At 39.5% G+C, this 17,441-nt stretch overlaps 1 protein-coding gene across 2 annotated transcripts in view; it reads right to left on the bottom strand.

Moving 5' to 3' along the window:
* Positions 1 to 17,441, bottom strand: part of amotl1 (angiomotin like 1) — a 45,492-nt gene that overhangs the window by 3,484 nt on the left and 24,567 nt on the right. For both annotated transcript variants that reach the window (XM_056271123.1, XM_056271114.1), the window contains exons 9-11: positions 11,644 to 11,760; positions 10,742 to 10,935; positions 4,019 to 4,414 (exon numbers count right to left, since the gene is read on the bottom strand). In XM_056271123.1, the coding sequence (XP_056127098.1) occupies positions 4,019 to 4,414; positions 10,742 to 10,935; positions 11,644 to 11,760 (707 nt within the window). The remainder of the gene's footprint in view (positions 1 to 4,018; positions 4,415 to 10,741; positions 10,936 to 11,643; positions 11,761 to 17,441) is intronic.

Here is a 17,441-nt window from a genome sequence, read left to right as displayed (position 1 = left end):
GCATTCAGAGATTCTCTTCTGCTTCGCGGTTTGATGTGTTGAGTGTTGTTCAGAGAGATGCTCTTCTGCTTCAAGTTTTCATGTGTTGAGTGTTCAGAGAGATGCTCTTCTGCTTCAAGGTTTGATGTGTTGAGTGTTCAGAGAGATGCCCTTCTGCTTCAAGGTTTGATGTGTTGAGCGTTCAGAGATGCTCTTCTGCTTCAAGGTTTGATGTGTTGAGCGTTCAGAGATGCTCTTCTGCTTCAAGGTTTGATGTGTTGAGCTTTCAGAGATGCTCTTCTGCTTCAAGGTTTGATGTGTTGAGTGTTCAGAGATGCTCTTCTGCTTCAAGGTTTGATGTGTTGAGCTTTCAGAGATGCTCTTCTGCTTCAAGGTTTGATGTGTGTGTGTTCAGAGATGCTCTTCTGCTTCAAGGTTTGATGTGTTGAGTGTTCAGAGATGCTCTTCTGCTTCAAGGTTTGATGTGTTGAGCGTTCAGAGATGCTCTTCTGCTTCACGGTTTGATGTGTTGTGTGTTCAGAGATGCTCTTCTGCTTCAAGGTTTGATGTGTTGAGTGTTCAGAGATGCTCTTCTGCTTCAAGGTTTGATGTGTTGAGCGTTCAGAGATGCTCTTCTGCTTCACGGTTTGATGTGTTGTGTGTTCAGAGATGCTCTTCTGCTTCAAGGTTTGATGTGTTGTGTGTTCAGAGATGCTCTTCTGCTTCAAGGTTTGATGTGTTGTGTGTTCAGAGATGCTCTTCTGCTTCAAGGTTTGATGTGTTGAGTGTTCAGAGATGCTCTTCTGCTTCAAGGTTTGATGTGTTGAGTGTTCAGAGATGCTCTTCTGCTTCAAGGTTTGATGTGTTGAGTGTTGTTCAGAGAGATGCTCTTCTGCTTCAAGGTTTGATGTGTTGAGTGTTGTTCAGAGAGATGCTCTTCTGCTTCAAGGTTTGATGTGTTGAGTGTTCAGAGATGCTCTTCTGCTTCAAGGTTTGATGTGTTGAGTGTTCAGAGATGCTCTTCTGCTTCAAGGTTTGATGTGTTGTGTGTTCAGAGATGCTCTTCTGCTTCAAGGTTTGACATGTTGAGTGTTCAGAGATGCTCTTCTGCTTCAAGGTTTGATGTGTTGAGTGTTCAGAGATGCTCTTCTGCTTTAAGGTTTGATGTGTTGAGCGTTCAGAGATGCTCTTCTGCTTCAAGGTTTGATGTGTTGAGTGTTCAGAGATGCTCTTCTGCTTCAAGGTTTGATGTGTTGAGTGTTCAGAGATGCTCTTCTGCTTCAAGGTTTGATGTGTTGAGTGTTCAGAGATGCTCTTCTGCTTCAAGGTTTGATGTGTTGTGTGTTCAGAGATGCTCTTCTGCTTCAAGGTTTGATGTGTTGAGTGTTCAGAGATGCTCTTCTGCTTCAAGGTTTGATGTGTTGTGTGTTCAGAGATGCTCTTCTGCTTCGCGGTTTGATGTGTTGAGTGTTGTTCTTCTGCTTCAAGTTTTCATGTGTTGAGTGTTGTTCAGAGAGATGCTCTTCTGCTTCACGGTTTGATGTGTTGAGCGTTCAGAGATGCTCTTCTGCTTCAAGGTTTGATGTGTTGTGTGTTCAGAGATGCTCTTCTGCTTCAAGATTTGATGTGTTGAGTGTTCAGAGATGCTCTTCTGCTTCAAGGTTTCATGTGTTGAGTGTTGTTCTTCTGCTTCAAGTTTTCATGTGTTGAGTGTTGTTCAGAGAGATGCTCTTCTGCTTCACGGTTTGATGTGTTGAGCGTTCAGAGATGCTCTTCTGCTTCAAGGTTTGATGTGTTGTGTGTTCAGAGATGCTCTTCTGCTTCACGGTTTGATGTGTTGAGCGTTCAGAGATGCTCTTCTGCTTCAAGGTTTGATGTGTTGTGTGTTCAGAGATGCTCTTCTGCTTCACGGTTTGATGTGTTGAGCGTTCAGAGATGCTCTTCTGCTTCAAGGTTTGATGTGTTGAGTGTTCGGAGATGCTCTTCTGCTTCACGGTTTGATCTGTTGAGTGTTGTTCAGAGATGCTCTTCTGCTTCAAGGTTTGATGTGTTGAGCATTCAGAGATTCTCTTCTGCTTCAAGGTTTGATGTGTTGAGTGTTGTTCAGAGAGATGCTCTTCTGCTTCAAGGTTTCATGTGTTGAGTGTTGTTCTTCTGCTTCAAGTTTTCATGTGTTGAGTGTTCAGAGAGATGCTCTTCTGCTTCAAGGTTTGATGTGTTGAGCGTTCAGAGATGCTCTTCTGCTTCAAGGTTTGATGTGTTGAGCGTTCAGAGATGCTCTTCTGCTTCAAGGTTTGATGTGTTGAGCTTTCAGAGATGCTCTTCTGCTTCAAGGTTTGATGTGTTGAGTGTTCAGAGATGCTCTTCTGCTTCAAGGTTTGATGTGTTGAGCTTTCAGAGATGCTCTTCTGCTTCAAGGTTTGATGTGTGTGTGTTCAGAGATGCTCTTCTGCTTCAAGGTTTGATGTGTTGAGTGTTCAGAGATGCTCTTCTGCTTCAAGGTTTGATGTGTTGAGCGTTCAGAGATGCTCTTCTGCTTCACGGTTTGATGTGTTGTGTGTTCAGAGATGCTCTTCTGCTTCAAGGTTTGATGTGTTGAGTGTTCAGAGATGCTCTTCTGCTTCAAGGTTTGATGTGTTGAGCGTTCAGAGATGCTCTTCTGCTTCACGGTTTGATGTGTTGTGTGTTCAGAGATGCTCTTCTGCTTCAAGGTTTGATGTGTTGTGTGTTCAGAGATGCTCTTCTGCTTCAAGGTTTGATGTGTTGTGTGTTCAGAGATGCTCTTCTGCTTCAAGGTTTGATGTGTTGTGTGTTCAGAGACGCTCTTCTGCTTCAAGGTTTGATGTGTTGAGTGTTCAGAGATGCTCTTCTGCTTCAAGGTTTGATGTGTTGAGTGTTCAGAGATGCTCTTCTGCTTCAAGGTTTGATGTGTTGAGTGTTCAGAGATGCTCTTCTGCTTCAAGGTTTGATGTGTTGAGTGTTGTTCAGAGAGATGCTCTTCTGCTTCAAGGTTTGATGTGTTGAGTGTTGTTCAGAGAGATGCTCTTCTGCTTCAAGGTTTGATGTGTTGAGTGTTCAGAGATGCTCTTCTGCTTTAAGGTTTGATGTGTTGAGCGTTCAGAGATGCTCTTCTGCTTCAAGGTTTGATGTGTTGAGTGTTCAGAGATGCTCTTCTGCTTCAAGGTTTGATGTGTTGAGTGTTCAGAGATGCTCTTCTGCTTCAAGGTTTGATGTGTTGTGTGTTCAGAGATGCTCTTCTGCTTCAAAGTTTGATGTGTTGAGTGTTCAGAGATGCTCTTCTGCTTCATGGTTTGATCTGTTGAGTGTTGTTCAGAGATGCTCTTCTGCTTCAAGGTTTGATGTGTTGAGCATTCAGAGATGCTCTTCTGCTTCGCGGTTTGATGTGTTGAGTGTTGTTCAGAGAGATGCTCTTCTGCTTCAAGGTTTCATGTGTTGAGTGTTGTTCTTCTGCTTCAAGTTTTCATGTGTTGAGTGTTGTTCAGAGAGATGCTCTTCTGCTTCAAGGTTTGATGTGTTGAGTGTTCAGAGATGCTCTTCTGCTTTAAGGTTTGATCATGTTGAGTGGTCATAGATGCTCTTCTGCTTTAAGGTTTGATCATGTTGAGTGGTCAGAGATGCTCTTCTGCAGACGGGTCATTCTCCTCTGACCTCTGGCATCAACAAGGCATTTTCTCCCACAGAACTGACACTCACTAGATTTCTCTTTTTTGGATCATTCTCTGTAAACCCTAGAGATGGTTGTGCATGAAAATCCCAGCAGATCAGCAGTTTCTGAAATAATCAGACCAACAACCAGGCCACGTTCAAAGTCACTTAAATCACCTTTCTTTCCCATTCTGACGCTCAGTTCGAACTTTAGCAGATAGTCTTGAACATGCAATGCAAGTTGCTGCTAATAATTGGCTGATTGGATATTTGCGTTAATGAGCAGTTGAACAGGTGTACCTAATAAAGTGGCCGAAGAGTGTATAGATACAGAAGATACATTGTCACTTAAAACACTTTCTGGCTGTCTCACCTCTCTTCTCTTGCCTTGTGGAGGTTCCGGCGCTAAATGTCTTTGGACTCGGTCCTGTTTGACAGCTGCTGTCTCTGCTGACTGATTTAGAATGAAGGGACAGGAGAGGAGTGGAGGGGAGAGATAATGATAAAGGAGGCAGAAGAGAGACAGATGAGGACAAGGGTAACGTGGAAGAGGAAGAGGGAGGGAGAGAGGAGTGGGGAACACAGGAGGATGAGGTTATTAATGATGTGTTTGAACCTGCAGAGGCCAAGAAGGGAAGAAAAGAGGAAGGTAGAGAGGAGAATGATGGAGGAAGAGAGGAAAGAGAGGAGCCAGGGAGAGATGAAGAGACTGAAAGAGAGGGCAGAGGGGGAAGGATGTGCTCTACTTGGTCCTTTCCTCTGAATACATCTGCAAACAAGAACACAAACCATTTTGTGAAACGTCTAGCAACACAGGTCACATTGTAGTGATGAGTGCTATAGTCACATTTATTTATATAGCGCTTTTTACAATACAGATTGTTTCAAAGCAGCTTTACAGAGATAACAGGAAAATAATGCAAAAAAGTTTGTTTCCAGAAGAAAATAGCGTCACAGTCCAGCTTAAGTAAGTTCAGTGATGTTTCATTTTTGTTTTATAAAAGTTATTAATTTAGTTCATTTATATATATATATATATACACTCACCGGCCACTTTATTAGGTACCCCATGCTAGTAACGGGTTGGACCCCATTTTGCCTTCAGAACTGCCTCAATTCTTCGTGGCATAGATTCAACAAGGTGCTGGAAGCATTCCTCAGGGAGTTTGGTCCATATTGACATGATGGCATCACACAGTTGCCGCAGATTTGTCGGCTGCACATCCATGATGCGAATCTCCCGTTCCACCACATCCCAAAGATGCTCTATTGGGTTGAGATCTGGTGACTGTGGAGGCCATTTTAGTACAGTGAACTCATTGTCATGTTCAAGAAACCAATTTGAAATGATTAGAGCTTTGTGACATGGTGGAAGTAGCCATCAGAGGATGGGTGCATGGTGGCCATAAAGGGATGGACATGGTCAGAAACAATGCTCAGGTAGGCCGTGGCATTTAAACGATGCCCAATTGGCACTAAGGGGCCTAAAGTGTGCCAGGAAAACATCCCCCACACCATTACACCACCACCACCAGCCTGCACAGTGGTAACAAGGCATGATGGTTCCATGTTCTCATTCTGTTTACGCCAAATTCTGACTCTAACATCTGAATGTCTCAACAGAAATCGAGACTCATCAGACCAGGCAACATTTTTCCAGTCTTCAACTGTTCAATTTTGGTGAGCTCTTGCAAATTGTAGCCTCTTTTTCCTATTTGTAGTGGAGATGAGTGGTACCCGGTGGAGTCTTCTGCTGTTGTAGCCCATCCGCCTCAAGGTTGTGCGTGTTGTGGCTTCACAAATGCTTTGCTGCATACCTCGGTTGTAACGAGTGGTTATTTCAGTCACTGTTGCCCTTCTATCAGCTCGAACCAGTCTGGCCATTCTCCTCTGACCTCTGGCATCAACAAGGCATTTCCGCCCACAGAACTGCCGCTCGCTGGATGTTTTTTCTTTTTCGGACCATTCTCTGTAAACCCTAGAGATGGTTGTGCGTGAAAATCCCAGTAGATTAGCAGTTTCTGAAATACTCAGACCAGCCCTTCTGGCACCAACAATCATGCCACGTTCAAAGTCACTCAAATCACCTTTCTTCCCCATACTGATGCTCGGTTTGAACTGCAGGAGATTGTCTTGAGCATGTCTACATGCCTAAATGCACTGAGTTGCCGCCATGTGATTGGCTGCTTAGAAATTAAGTGTTAACGAGCAGTTGGACAGGTGTACCTAATAAAGTGGTCGGTGAGTGTATATATATATATAGCCGCTCTGGAGAAAACCGTGATGTCATCGTCCAGCTCAGTTCAGTTCTTTGAAGTTCTTCTGTCAATGCAGGCAGATATTATACAGAAATATTATTGTTGAATATCAAATTAAATGTTAAATTTAATGTCCCCAACTAAGCAAGCCAAAAGCCAATGGCAACAAAGGTGGAAAAAGGCGACAGTGGCAAGGAACCAAAACTGCATCAGGTGACAGAATGGAGAAAAAAACATTGGGAGAACCCAGACTCAGTCGGGGGCAGTTCTCCTCTGGCCAACAAACGAACAGCATTATAGGTCTTCTGATTGGTCAGATTGGTTTGGAACAATCACAATATTATCCAGTTCCATCTGGTTGAAGATCGGAGTCACGCCGGTATGGAGATGGGTTTGTTGAGGATCAGTGTCTTATAGTTAGTGATCCTTACTATAAGACATTTTATTAGACATTTCCTCTACATGTCTTCATTTAACAGAAGCCTTTATCCATACAAATAAGGAATACAAGTGCCAAGGAGGCAATAAAATGAGAACTTCTAAAATGCAAAGTGCCAATATTGTTCAGAGGACAACAGGCCAGACTTTTTTTCAAATAAAAGAGTGGCATCAACAGGATTCAGTCAAGTCCTCATTTAAAATTGTGCAAATTAGATCACTAACAAACTTAATTTACATTAACTTATTTTGTTTACATTTTTCCATAGCATGACAGTAGCTTTTTTCAATTTGCATTGTCACTGCCTAAGATGTCATTAATAATCAATAATCAATGATCAATAAGCAGCAAAAAGGAAAAAGTCTGGATAACTTAAACACCTTCAATAAAACAGTAACACTGTATAATAAGTATAAATAAATAAAGTATTTACAAATCATTTGCAAATAGTTAATTAATAAATAAATTTTCCCATTTTCTGTGACCTAATCTAAAGTGAGAACTATTTACTGTTAATAAGTTGTTAACAAAGCATAATCTAACTCTTTACATATGAGCTAATTAAACAATAATAATTTGTTAATTACAGTAACAATGAATGAAAACTTCACTATTTGAATTTAGTCTATTAATGTATTAACTACAGTTTATAATACTATTAATTACTAACTAATAGTTTGCTAATGATTTGTAAGTACTTTATTACACTAAACTTATTATAAAGTGTTACCAATAAAACTTTCACTAGGCTTTGTAGTAGAGAATACATACACATTATATAGTGTTTAGATTATCTTAGATAGATTTAGATAGACAGAAGTAATGCGCAATGTATATTTATTCTCATTTTCACCTTTATACACCTATGAGCATTGTGTCCGCTGGCATTTGTGATTAAGCAACTAATATATTTTAACTGTTTTAGACGAAAGTATGTTGAAGCATTGTAAAATATTATTTAGTTATATATTATCATACACTACTCACCAGCATACCTTAAAAAGTCTATTTCATCAACAATCATTAAGTAAATTCTTCATGAAAATTCTGTACAGTACACACTTCATACTTTGCAACCAACTACCATATTCACTCATGTGATGAAGCAGATGACTAAAGGTCACTAAAGGTCAATTTACACCAAGACCTTGTTGTGAATATATCTTTTAATAGAAACAATAGATACCATAGACCTATTCACACAGGGCTCAAACATTTATCTGTCAACATTTTTTCTATGGAGAGATGTCAGATTTTTCTCTTTGTCCAACAAATAAAACTGACCAACTGGAAACTGTGCTTTTTCTCTTCTGATTATTAATTGTTGTCGATTTACACAATATAGTTAAATGGATTTGAATCAGAATCTCTCTGGATCACTGTAAAACCTAACAGTTATATGTACTAAATAAAATTCAGTTCACTGCACTCAAATATTACCGAAAATTATGTGGACACAATGACTGAAACAGAACTCAAACTGAATGAGTTATAACTCATTCAGTTTATCATGTTGGGATCTATAGATCCCAACATGATAATTGGATAAAAAAATTATAATTAGGTGATTAAGTGATGATTGAGCATTAGTGATGAACACCTGCTGTTAACAAGCATAATCACTGAAGGAAAGAGAAACACAAGAACTACAATTGACTTCTAGCCGCTCGTTGGTGTTTTAAGCCCCCAACAGATCCTTTAAGGCAGCGCTGCATGGAAGGCGCTCCCCGCCCCCTGCCACGTTTCAGCCAATCGCAACAATGGTGCTCGCATTCAACTTTGAGAACCAACGAGCGATCGATCTTGACTCCACTCAACTTGGTACGGTAAGTTGCATAGAGCAATATTCTAAGATCTGAATTCATAATGAAATGTTTTATTATTTTTTAAAAATGACTATGCTTTGAAATATAGCCAACACTAGCTGCTAGGGATTTTCTTTGCCGCCGGCCGGACACGCTCAGCTATCTAGCTAACTGTAAACAGATTGGCAATGGTAGATTTTGCAGCGATTTGGCTGAAACGCGGCAGGGGGCGGGGAGCGCCTTCCATGCAGCACTGCCTTGAAGGATCCGTTGGGGGCTTAAAACACCAACGGGCCTTCCAGCCACAGCCTTATGAAATCAACTGAAGATAAAAGAAGATATCAAATCTCTGAAGATCTCAGCAGAGGAGGATTAATCAACTCCACAAACAGCATTAACAGCTTCACTTATTACTAACCAGTTTGACTTTATTTCTGTCAGACGTCTACAGAAGTTCTTAAGATAATTAACAGAGGTTTAGAAGTTGATGATTTATTGAGTTTCGTTTAAGGTCACCATGATGGAGATTAGCGCTTGCTTTAGTTGGGCTCTTGACCCTTGACTTTTGCACATCAGGTTTTCTCTGGCTGTTGTAACCTGTGTGTTTACAAAGCACATTTGTTATGGCATGAAAGTCAAGAGAAAATATAATCAGATGTTGATTGTTAATTTTTGGTAATGACAGTCATTATGTAGTGATCTCATTTAGAGTCTAATACCTGATTAAGCAGGCGACATACTATTAGTTTTATTCAAAACTTCTACAGCAGTGTTGTGACCGTCAGATAAAATGAAGGATTTTACAAACAGTGTGTACACAAAATGTTTTCATCGATGGCATTACTAAAACTAACATAGACATCAAGAATCAGCATACGAATCTCAACAATGGTGACCATTAAAAGAACAATTCATGCTGCAATGCATGCTGGGTGCTAGAATATTACAAAACTTATCCATGGCTCCCAGCATGCATTGCGGCATGAATCACTTTTAATGGTCACCATAGTTGAGATTCATATGCTGATTATTGATGTCTGTGTTAGTCTTAGTAATACCATTGATGAAAGCTTTTTCTGCACAAACAGTTTGTAAAATCCTTCATTTTATCTGATGGTCACAACACTGCTACCATAGATGTTTTTAAAATCTGATTGTCACAACAATGGGTCTTACAGTGGAATCAAAGTTCTATTATAAATCAATTTAAAAAACTAATAATACATCACCTGTTTAATCAGAGATTAGGCTCTGTAAAAGATCAGTGAATCAAGTCCCTAAATAATGACTTTCATCAAAGCACAACCATCGACAACTGATCATACTTTCTTTTGGCTTCTGTGCCATAACAAATGTGTTTTATAAACACACAGGTTACAGCAGCCAGAAAAAAACTTATGTGCAATGGTCAAGAGCCCAACTAAAGCAAGCGCTAATCTCCAACATGGTGACCATAAACAAAACCCAATAAATCATCAACTTATAAACCTCTGTTAATTCTCTTAAGAACTTCTGTAGACGTATGACAGAAAAAAGTCACTCTTGTTAATAAGTGAAGCTGGTAATGCTGTTTGTGGAGTTGATTAATCCTCCTCTGCTGAGATCTTGAGAGATTTAATGTCTTTTTTTATCTTCAGTTCATTTCATAAGGCTGTGTCTGAAGGCAGTTGTAGTTCTTGCGTTTTTTCTTTCCTTCAGTGATTTTGCTTGTTAACAGCAGGTGTTAACAAGCAATAACTTCATCATAATGCTCAATCATAACTTAATTAGTCACTTAATTAATCACTTAACCTCTTGAGTGCAATGTATATCTTCTTTTAGTTTTTAAAATTAAATTCATGTAAAAATTAAAAAAATTAAATTAACTTTAAATGTAATGTGTTAGCTTGACTTAGCTTGGATTTGACTTTATGTGTAATATTGTGAGTTAGCAGTAACTAAAAGTGCTTAAAAGTTAATTTAAAGTTTGTGAGTTCACTGTTTTTACTCAATATAGTGAAGGTATAGCTGTATAAGATATAGAATGAAGTGTAAAGTTTAATTGTGTATTAAGAAATATCCTTATTTTAGTGGACTCGATTAAAATAAGTTCAGAGTACTCATAACTATGGTTTTTTTTTTACTTAATTGAATTAAGTATCCTCCAGGGACAGGAGTTGAAAATTAGCATTAGCTACAAACTCTATATGCTGCGCATCAGTTACAGGCTTTGTATTGTGACTATGTTTGACTGTATGGCCCCTGTTAAAAAAAAAAAAAAAAAAAAAAAAATTGAGGTAATCAGTGTCCTCAAATGAAATGAGTTAGCTTAACTTGTTGGGTTTTACAGTGTAGACTTTGTCTTTGATGTCAGCTTTGTTGTCTATGAGTCCCTCAACTGTCCTCAAAATCATACAGTCATTGTTGTAAATGGGTTAATATGCAGAAGATGCTAGAAAATTGTAATATAACACACATATAAAGTTACAGTCATTCACTCAGTACAGTACAGTAAGTTACAGTATGTTTTGTGAAAAACGAGGCATGGTAACAGAGTGTCAGATTGTAACAGAGTGTAACTGTATTTGTGTGTTGTTGTATACTTGTATACTCACTTGTACTGCCTTTCCAGCTGTGCTGGTCTCTGTGGTCGGCCTGTGATGTCTGGCGTGTGTGTAGTCCACTTGCTATGGAAATGGAGGGCACAGAGCGGGCAGGACGCAGAGGAGCGGGATCTCTACGGGAACGCTGTTGTAGAACTTGAATCATGGCGTCTTTCTCCAGCAACTGAGCATGCAAGTCCTTCATCCTGTGATATACAGAGCAATTCCTAATTAAAGTAATTGGGTACTTTTTGGGGCTATATAACACTGGGGCTATATAACAATGTTTTGGTTCTACATATATTCCCCTGTTGACCAAAGAAAGTGCCTTTAATTTGCAGCAGAAATTATTTATTTTAATAGTTCTTTTGTGTGTGTGTGTGTGTAACTTTCAGGAGGGTGTACTCATTTTTGCAACACAACATTTTATCCCTTTGATAAGAAAATGTTATTTTCCTGATTAACATTTACATGCTTCTTTGGTTATTGATCAAGCAGACTTAAACATTACGTCATTAAAGAACCTAATATGTCGTCTACGTAAAAGAGTAACTGCTGAATTTGTTAACTTTGAGAAGGGGTACTCATCAATACATATAAAGTTATAGTTATAGTTATAGATCTAGTTCAGTCATAAAACTCTGATTGGTCCTTTACATGCAATATGCATGATATCTCATCATTAACACATGCCACAAGCTGATTGGCCTTTGCTCAATCTGCAGCCAATGAGATTATTTGCTCAACATTTTAATAGTCTGGTTCAGTGTTTTATGTTTAATATAGAATTTTTACATTTTAGGCAAATATATAAATATAATGTATTTAAGATTTCTGCAAACAGTCACATGCCTGGGCAACATGTTTTATACTGTGAGAATATTTATATGAGCATTATGTTTATTAGCATTCACCTTTGTTCCACGTCCTGACAGTGCCGACTGCTCTGGCTTCTGCTGTCGTCCTCATGCAGCCACAGCGAGCTGTCACTGTAACTGCCACTGCGGGAGTGCTGGATCATAGTCGTGTCTCTGAAAACACAACACAGTCACACAATCAATCTCTCAAAACTCAAAAACAAGATGACTTGTTAAAAAAAAAGTTAATACTTTTTAATCTCTTCATTATCATTATTAAAAATAAATGTACACAATTTTAGAAAGTGTAAACAAGATTGTACTGAATGAAAGAGAAAAGAAAATGTGTGTATTGTACCCACATAAACATGCATCCACTTAAACCCATTCTTACTCCCAACGTATCAAAAACTGAAGCGTCAAGAGCCTTTAGCATCCCTATTAAGATGCTAAAGGACACCTAGGTGTAGTATCTCCATTGCTTTCAGCAAGGCAAGGGAAAATGCATTGTCATTATATAAAAATGAAATATTGGGCATAAAATTTTGTCATTATGACATAAGGTCACGGTTTCCTGTAGGCCAAACAATCTGATACCACAGCGGCCCATCACCTGTACCTGATCCTCGTCATCGGTCCATTTCTGTCCACGGTCCATTTCTGTATATAATAAAGAGTATAAACTATATAAAATCGCATCTTAGTAAGATATGGATAATATTTTGAACCGCTTAAAAGTTTTTATATTTGTATCATTAGATATTTGAGTAAGTTAAAACCCGATATTAAAAGTGAATTCTGGGGTAATCAAGGCTGGGAAGGATGCATCTGTTGTATCCTTCATTGCTCTGGGAAAGGACGCTTTTGAAGGAGCCTTTGAATTGGGTCGTCGCGCCGCTGTGACGCAATCGGCCTTTGAATTGGGACGCAGCTATTCCGGGTCAGTGTCTGGCCCATAACTATAGGAAACAGACTTCTTACCTGCTTTACTCACCTTGGTGTTTGGCTAGTAAGACTACAGTGAGTTTTGGTTCCGTTTGCTCCAAGCTAACTCCAGTGAATTTAACTACTCACCTGTATACCTACTGGTATCTGTGTGTGTCAACATCTCACCTGCTCCTCAGTGTGTGTGGATCCTCTGCTGTCCTGGTCAAGATAAAAGAACCAAGTTAATCAGCAAACATCTTCTCACTGAACTGTCTATCTTGCATTTGCTTACCTGCTAAATCTGTGTTTGGAGTTGGATATATCCCTGAAACATATATGTTGGGGAATAATTTGTTTGAACAGCAATAATTATTTTTATTACATTATACTATTTTTGAGCATCATTGTTTTGTCCAAGAGAGGGCAGGGGTTTCTGGTCCCCCGTTACAGCAACCCTGCCCTCTCCATCTGCCGTAACACACTAAAATCACAAACACACGTTGATAAGTGGTTAGGTTTAGGCTAGGTCTACGGGTGGGGTTAGGAGCTCAAAAAATGACTACTGATATTTAGTAATATCTTGAGTGTTAAATGGGTTTAAAATTAAATGTATGGATGAGTAACTAAGTGACAAAGTGAAAAGACATTATTTTAAAGAAATGTCCTCTCAAAACAAGCCATAATAAGTCATTTGATTCATTCATTCTATTTAGGGGTGTTTAACATTTTTACTGGAAAACAAGAAAACAAGACAAAATTCTTGTAACAGAATGTTTTAATAAAATATATTAAGCTGCATGAATCATGCGCTAGTTCCTATGCTAAGTTTCTAGTCAGGCATCCCTCAATTATTTCATATCTGCCTCCTTTTTTTTTTACCAAGTACAAGGGCGACCTCTGTCTACTTTTAAGAATACAACACCAAGAATCTACCAGAACATGATTCGAGAGTTTCATGGCTGTTTGAATGGATAACATATTCAAATTTCAAAACCAATATGTGCATATAACTTCTAATGAAATCAAGCAATTTGCTCCTGCATATGTACAGAAACAGTGGTTGCGTTTCATTTCATGATTTCACTAGAATGGCTTTGGTCACAGAGTGAGATGGAGCACGTGTAAGAGAGGGGCATGAGAACATTGCTGCTTAATCTGAACATGAATCTACCAGAATATGTAACTACCAAATACATGAACAAAAATACAGATTTGTTAATGGGAATGTACTGTACTGGATCAAACAAAACTGGACTGGAACACCCTTAAAAGATATCATTAGGAAGCATGGCATTAGTTTTCACTGCTATGCTGATGATACTCAGCTCTATATTTCTTTGCGCCCCAACGAAACGCACCAATTCACAAAATTAACGGAATGCATAGCTGATATAAAAATTTGGATGACTAGTAATTTCCTACTACTAAATTCTGAAAAAACAGAGATTCTAATTATCGCAGCAGCTCGAGTTCTTACCAGAACCAGGAAGTATGACCATATTAGCCCGGTTCTGTCAACACTGCATTTAGCTCCCCAGTACTTGACCGAGCTCTTAACACATTATAGTCTGTCACGTCTATTGGGATCTCAAAATTCTGGCCAGTTGATAATACCCAGCAGTCGAAATCGACTGCTGGCGGTAGATCCTTTTCCTATTTAGCACCAAAACTCTGGAACAGTCTTCCTAGCATTGTCCGGGAAACAGACACACTCTGTCAGTTTAAATCTGGACTAAAAACACATCTCTTTTACCTGGCATTCACATAGAACATTATACATTTCTATTATTCAAATCAGTTAAATGATTATTAGGTCAGCCGGAACCGGAAACACTTCCTACAACACCCGATGTACTCGTTACATCATAAGAAGAATGGCATCTACGCTAATGTTAGTCTTTCCATTTATTCCGAGGTTTATTGAAGTCAGCCGGACCGGGCCGTATCCAGATCAGATGGTGAACCTGCGCCTGGACACGACCATAACGCATCCCTGAAGTGCCAGCCTCATCAGCCCTGTTGAAGGCCTCATGGACACTTCAACAAACCCGTCTCCATACCGGCGTGACTCCGGCCTCCAACCAGATGAACTGGATAAATATTCTGAATGTTCTGATCCAATCTGACTTCTGATCTGTAATGCTGCCTAAATCATAATCACACACTGTTCGTTTGTTGGCCAGAGGAAAACTGGCCACTGACTGAGCCTGGTTTCTCCCAAGGTTTTTTTCTCCATTCTGTCACCTGATGGAGTTTTGGTTCCTTCACTGTTGCCTTGGCTTTTGGCTTGCTTAGTTGGGGACATTTAATATTCAACTATATTATTGATCTGCCTTACTTCAGGTGGACGATGACGCAATTTTCTTCTAGAAACAAACTTGTTGTATTATTTTCATGTTATCACTGTGAAGTTGCTTTGATACAATCTGTATTGTAAAAGCACGTAAATAAAGGTGACTTGACTTGACTTGTGGTAGACCTGAGCTTGTAGTTCTGTGTTTCGATGGAGAGATTTTTGTTGTTCATTTTGAATTTTACTTTTGAAAGATTAGAAAGTACTCCCCTCAAAGTCAAAAGATTTATCCTTGTTATTTTGTCCGTTTCCCCTCCTGAAGTCTTATTTGTTTATATCCTACTGATTATTTATATAAAACTTGTTATATCTTTTTACTTTGAAATCTGGTGTCGCTGTGCTTTGCGCCAGCCCTGGGACCTGGAGATGGGAGTTCTCTCACTCTCTCTCTCTCTGTCATTTTTGTTACCCTCCTTAACTGCACCTAGATCTTAGAAAGGGATCAATGAATGGCTGGTTGTTCAAATGGTGTCCACAGAATATGGGCTTTATAGACTCACCTAAAGGATTATTAGGAACACCATACTAATACTGTGTTTGACCCCCTTTCGCCTTCAGAACTGCCTTAATTCTACATGGCATTGATTCAACAAGGTGCTGAAAGCATTCTTTAGAAATGTTGGCTCATATTGATAGGATAGCATCTTGCAGTTGATGGAGATTTGTGGGATGCACATCCAGGGCACGAAGCTCCCGTTCCACCACATCCCAAAGATGCTCTATTGGGTTGAGATCTGTTGACTGCGCACATCTCAGAAGACTTAGACAAGGTCAGTTGCTCCACAATTGATATTTTTTTGAAAATCATTAAATTAGGCTATTTATTTAGGATCTTGTGTCACAATTACGTCAGTATATCTGCTCATCTCCAGTCACTAAAGGTACCACAACACATTCCATAACATAACATGTTCCGCAATATTGCCAATGTCGCATGCCACTACCCACATAGCAACATTTTGACGTCCCAGATCCGGCCCACATCTGGCACATGTGGAAAGATGATCTGGCCCACATGCAGCGTGGAATGACGGCCCTTGTGTGGCTCACTCCTGTTTGCCAGATCTGGGCCACAAGCAGGCCATAGCAATGCCACATGTCAGCCAAGGGCAAAGAAACCAGAACTGGACCTTATCTGAGCCAGAAAATCTGTGTATATTAAATATGGAGTCATCGCAGCCTTAATAAGCCTGTTAACACGCAGAATCACTGAAGGAAAGAAGAGAACAGAAAAAGAAATGAGCAGAAACACAAGAACTACAACTGACATCAACCACAGCCACTAAGAAGATGAAATCAACTGAAGAGAAAAGAAGACATTAAATCTCTGAAGATTTCAGCAGAGTAGGATTAAACAACTCCACAAACAGCATTACCAGCTTCACTTAATATTAACAAGTAGCACATTTCACAAGTCTTAGTGGCACATGCCAACGAAAGCCGGATGTTGTCAGATGATTGTTTTGAACAACATCCATCTGTTTTCAGTGTTGAATTATAAGTCAAGAATAGACTGTACAAGTAACAGTGTTGTGTGTAACGCGTTACAAAGTAACACGTTACAGTAACGTAACTACTTTTTCGGGTAAAAAGTAGTGTAACGGGCTACTACTGAAAATTTGGTAACGAAACGTAGTTCCTTTTTCAATTCGGCGCAACGTTACTTTCAGCGATCTGACAGCGATTTGACAGCGATCTCCGTCATTTGATAGATTTGACCGCGATCGCCATCTCCGTAGTGAATGCCCCAGAGAGAAATGCATATAATGGATTACATAATCAGAGAGTAGCCTATTTCTTTTCGTTTTGAATTGTTTCGTTTAAAGATATTTCAAGCTTAAATTCTATACGTTGAGTTTCGGTTAATTTATGATGAGATGCTCCAGTTCACGTGCAATGCAAGTGACCACGCCGGCGCTTCCATGATTATATTGTCTCCTATATTTGCTTCTTATTTATTAAAACTAGGCTTTTGGTTGATAAAAAATAGATTAAAATTAAGATACAATTTATACAAAACGAAATTCGCTTTAAAGAAAGGCTTTCTTCAAAACAAAACTTAATGAAGTGGTCAAAATCATGTCTGATTGACTCAATGTCTCCCGATATATTGCGCATCCATCTTACTCGCGCTGTTCACTTTTCATAACCAGCATAGATGGAAAAAAATAACATTATAATATTTTAACAAATATGAAACTAAATGCGCTTATTTAATGGCTACAACACGTAGGCTATGGTAGGGCCTACAGCAAGGGCGTAGGTTTAGGGGGGGACGCTAGGTACTAGTCCCAATCAATATTTTGAGATGACAAATTTGTCCCCACCAATATTTAGCAAGCTCCTTTGAACTGCTATTTTGATATTTGCGCTGCTATTTGGATCGATTCCAACGGCCAGGACGACGACAGTACAAGATACGCCGTAATTTGATTGGCGGCGGGGTATCTGACAGGCAGGCTACACGCGCGGGCCGGGACTACTTTTTGTGCTTGCACTCACTGGCAGCGAGCGGGTGGTGTGTGCGTGTGTGTGTTTGTGTGTGTGTGCGCGCGTGACGACGCCGACGGTAAGT

Source organism: Rhinichthys klamathensis, unplaced genomic scaffold, assembly GCF_029890125.1.
Source record: "Rhinichthys klamathensis goyatoka isolate OS25496 unplaced genomic scaffold, OSU_Roscu_1.1 h1tg000014l_1, whole genome shotgun sequence".
Taxonomy (NCBI): Eukaryota; Metazoa; Chordata; class Actinopteri; order Cypriniformes; family Leuciscidae; genus Rhinichthys; species Rhinichthys klamathensis.
The sequence above is the reverse complement of the archived record's forward strand: the minus strand, read 5'-3'. Positions and strand labels throughout refer to the sequence as shown.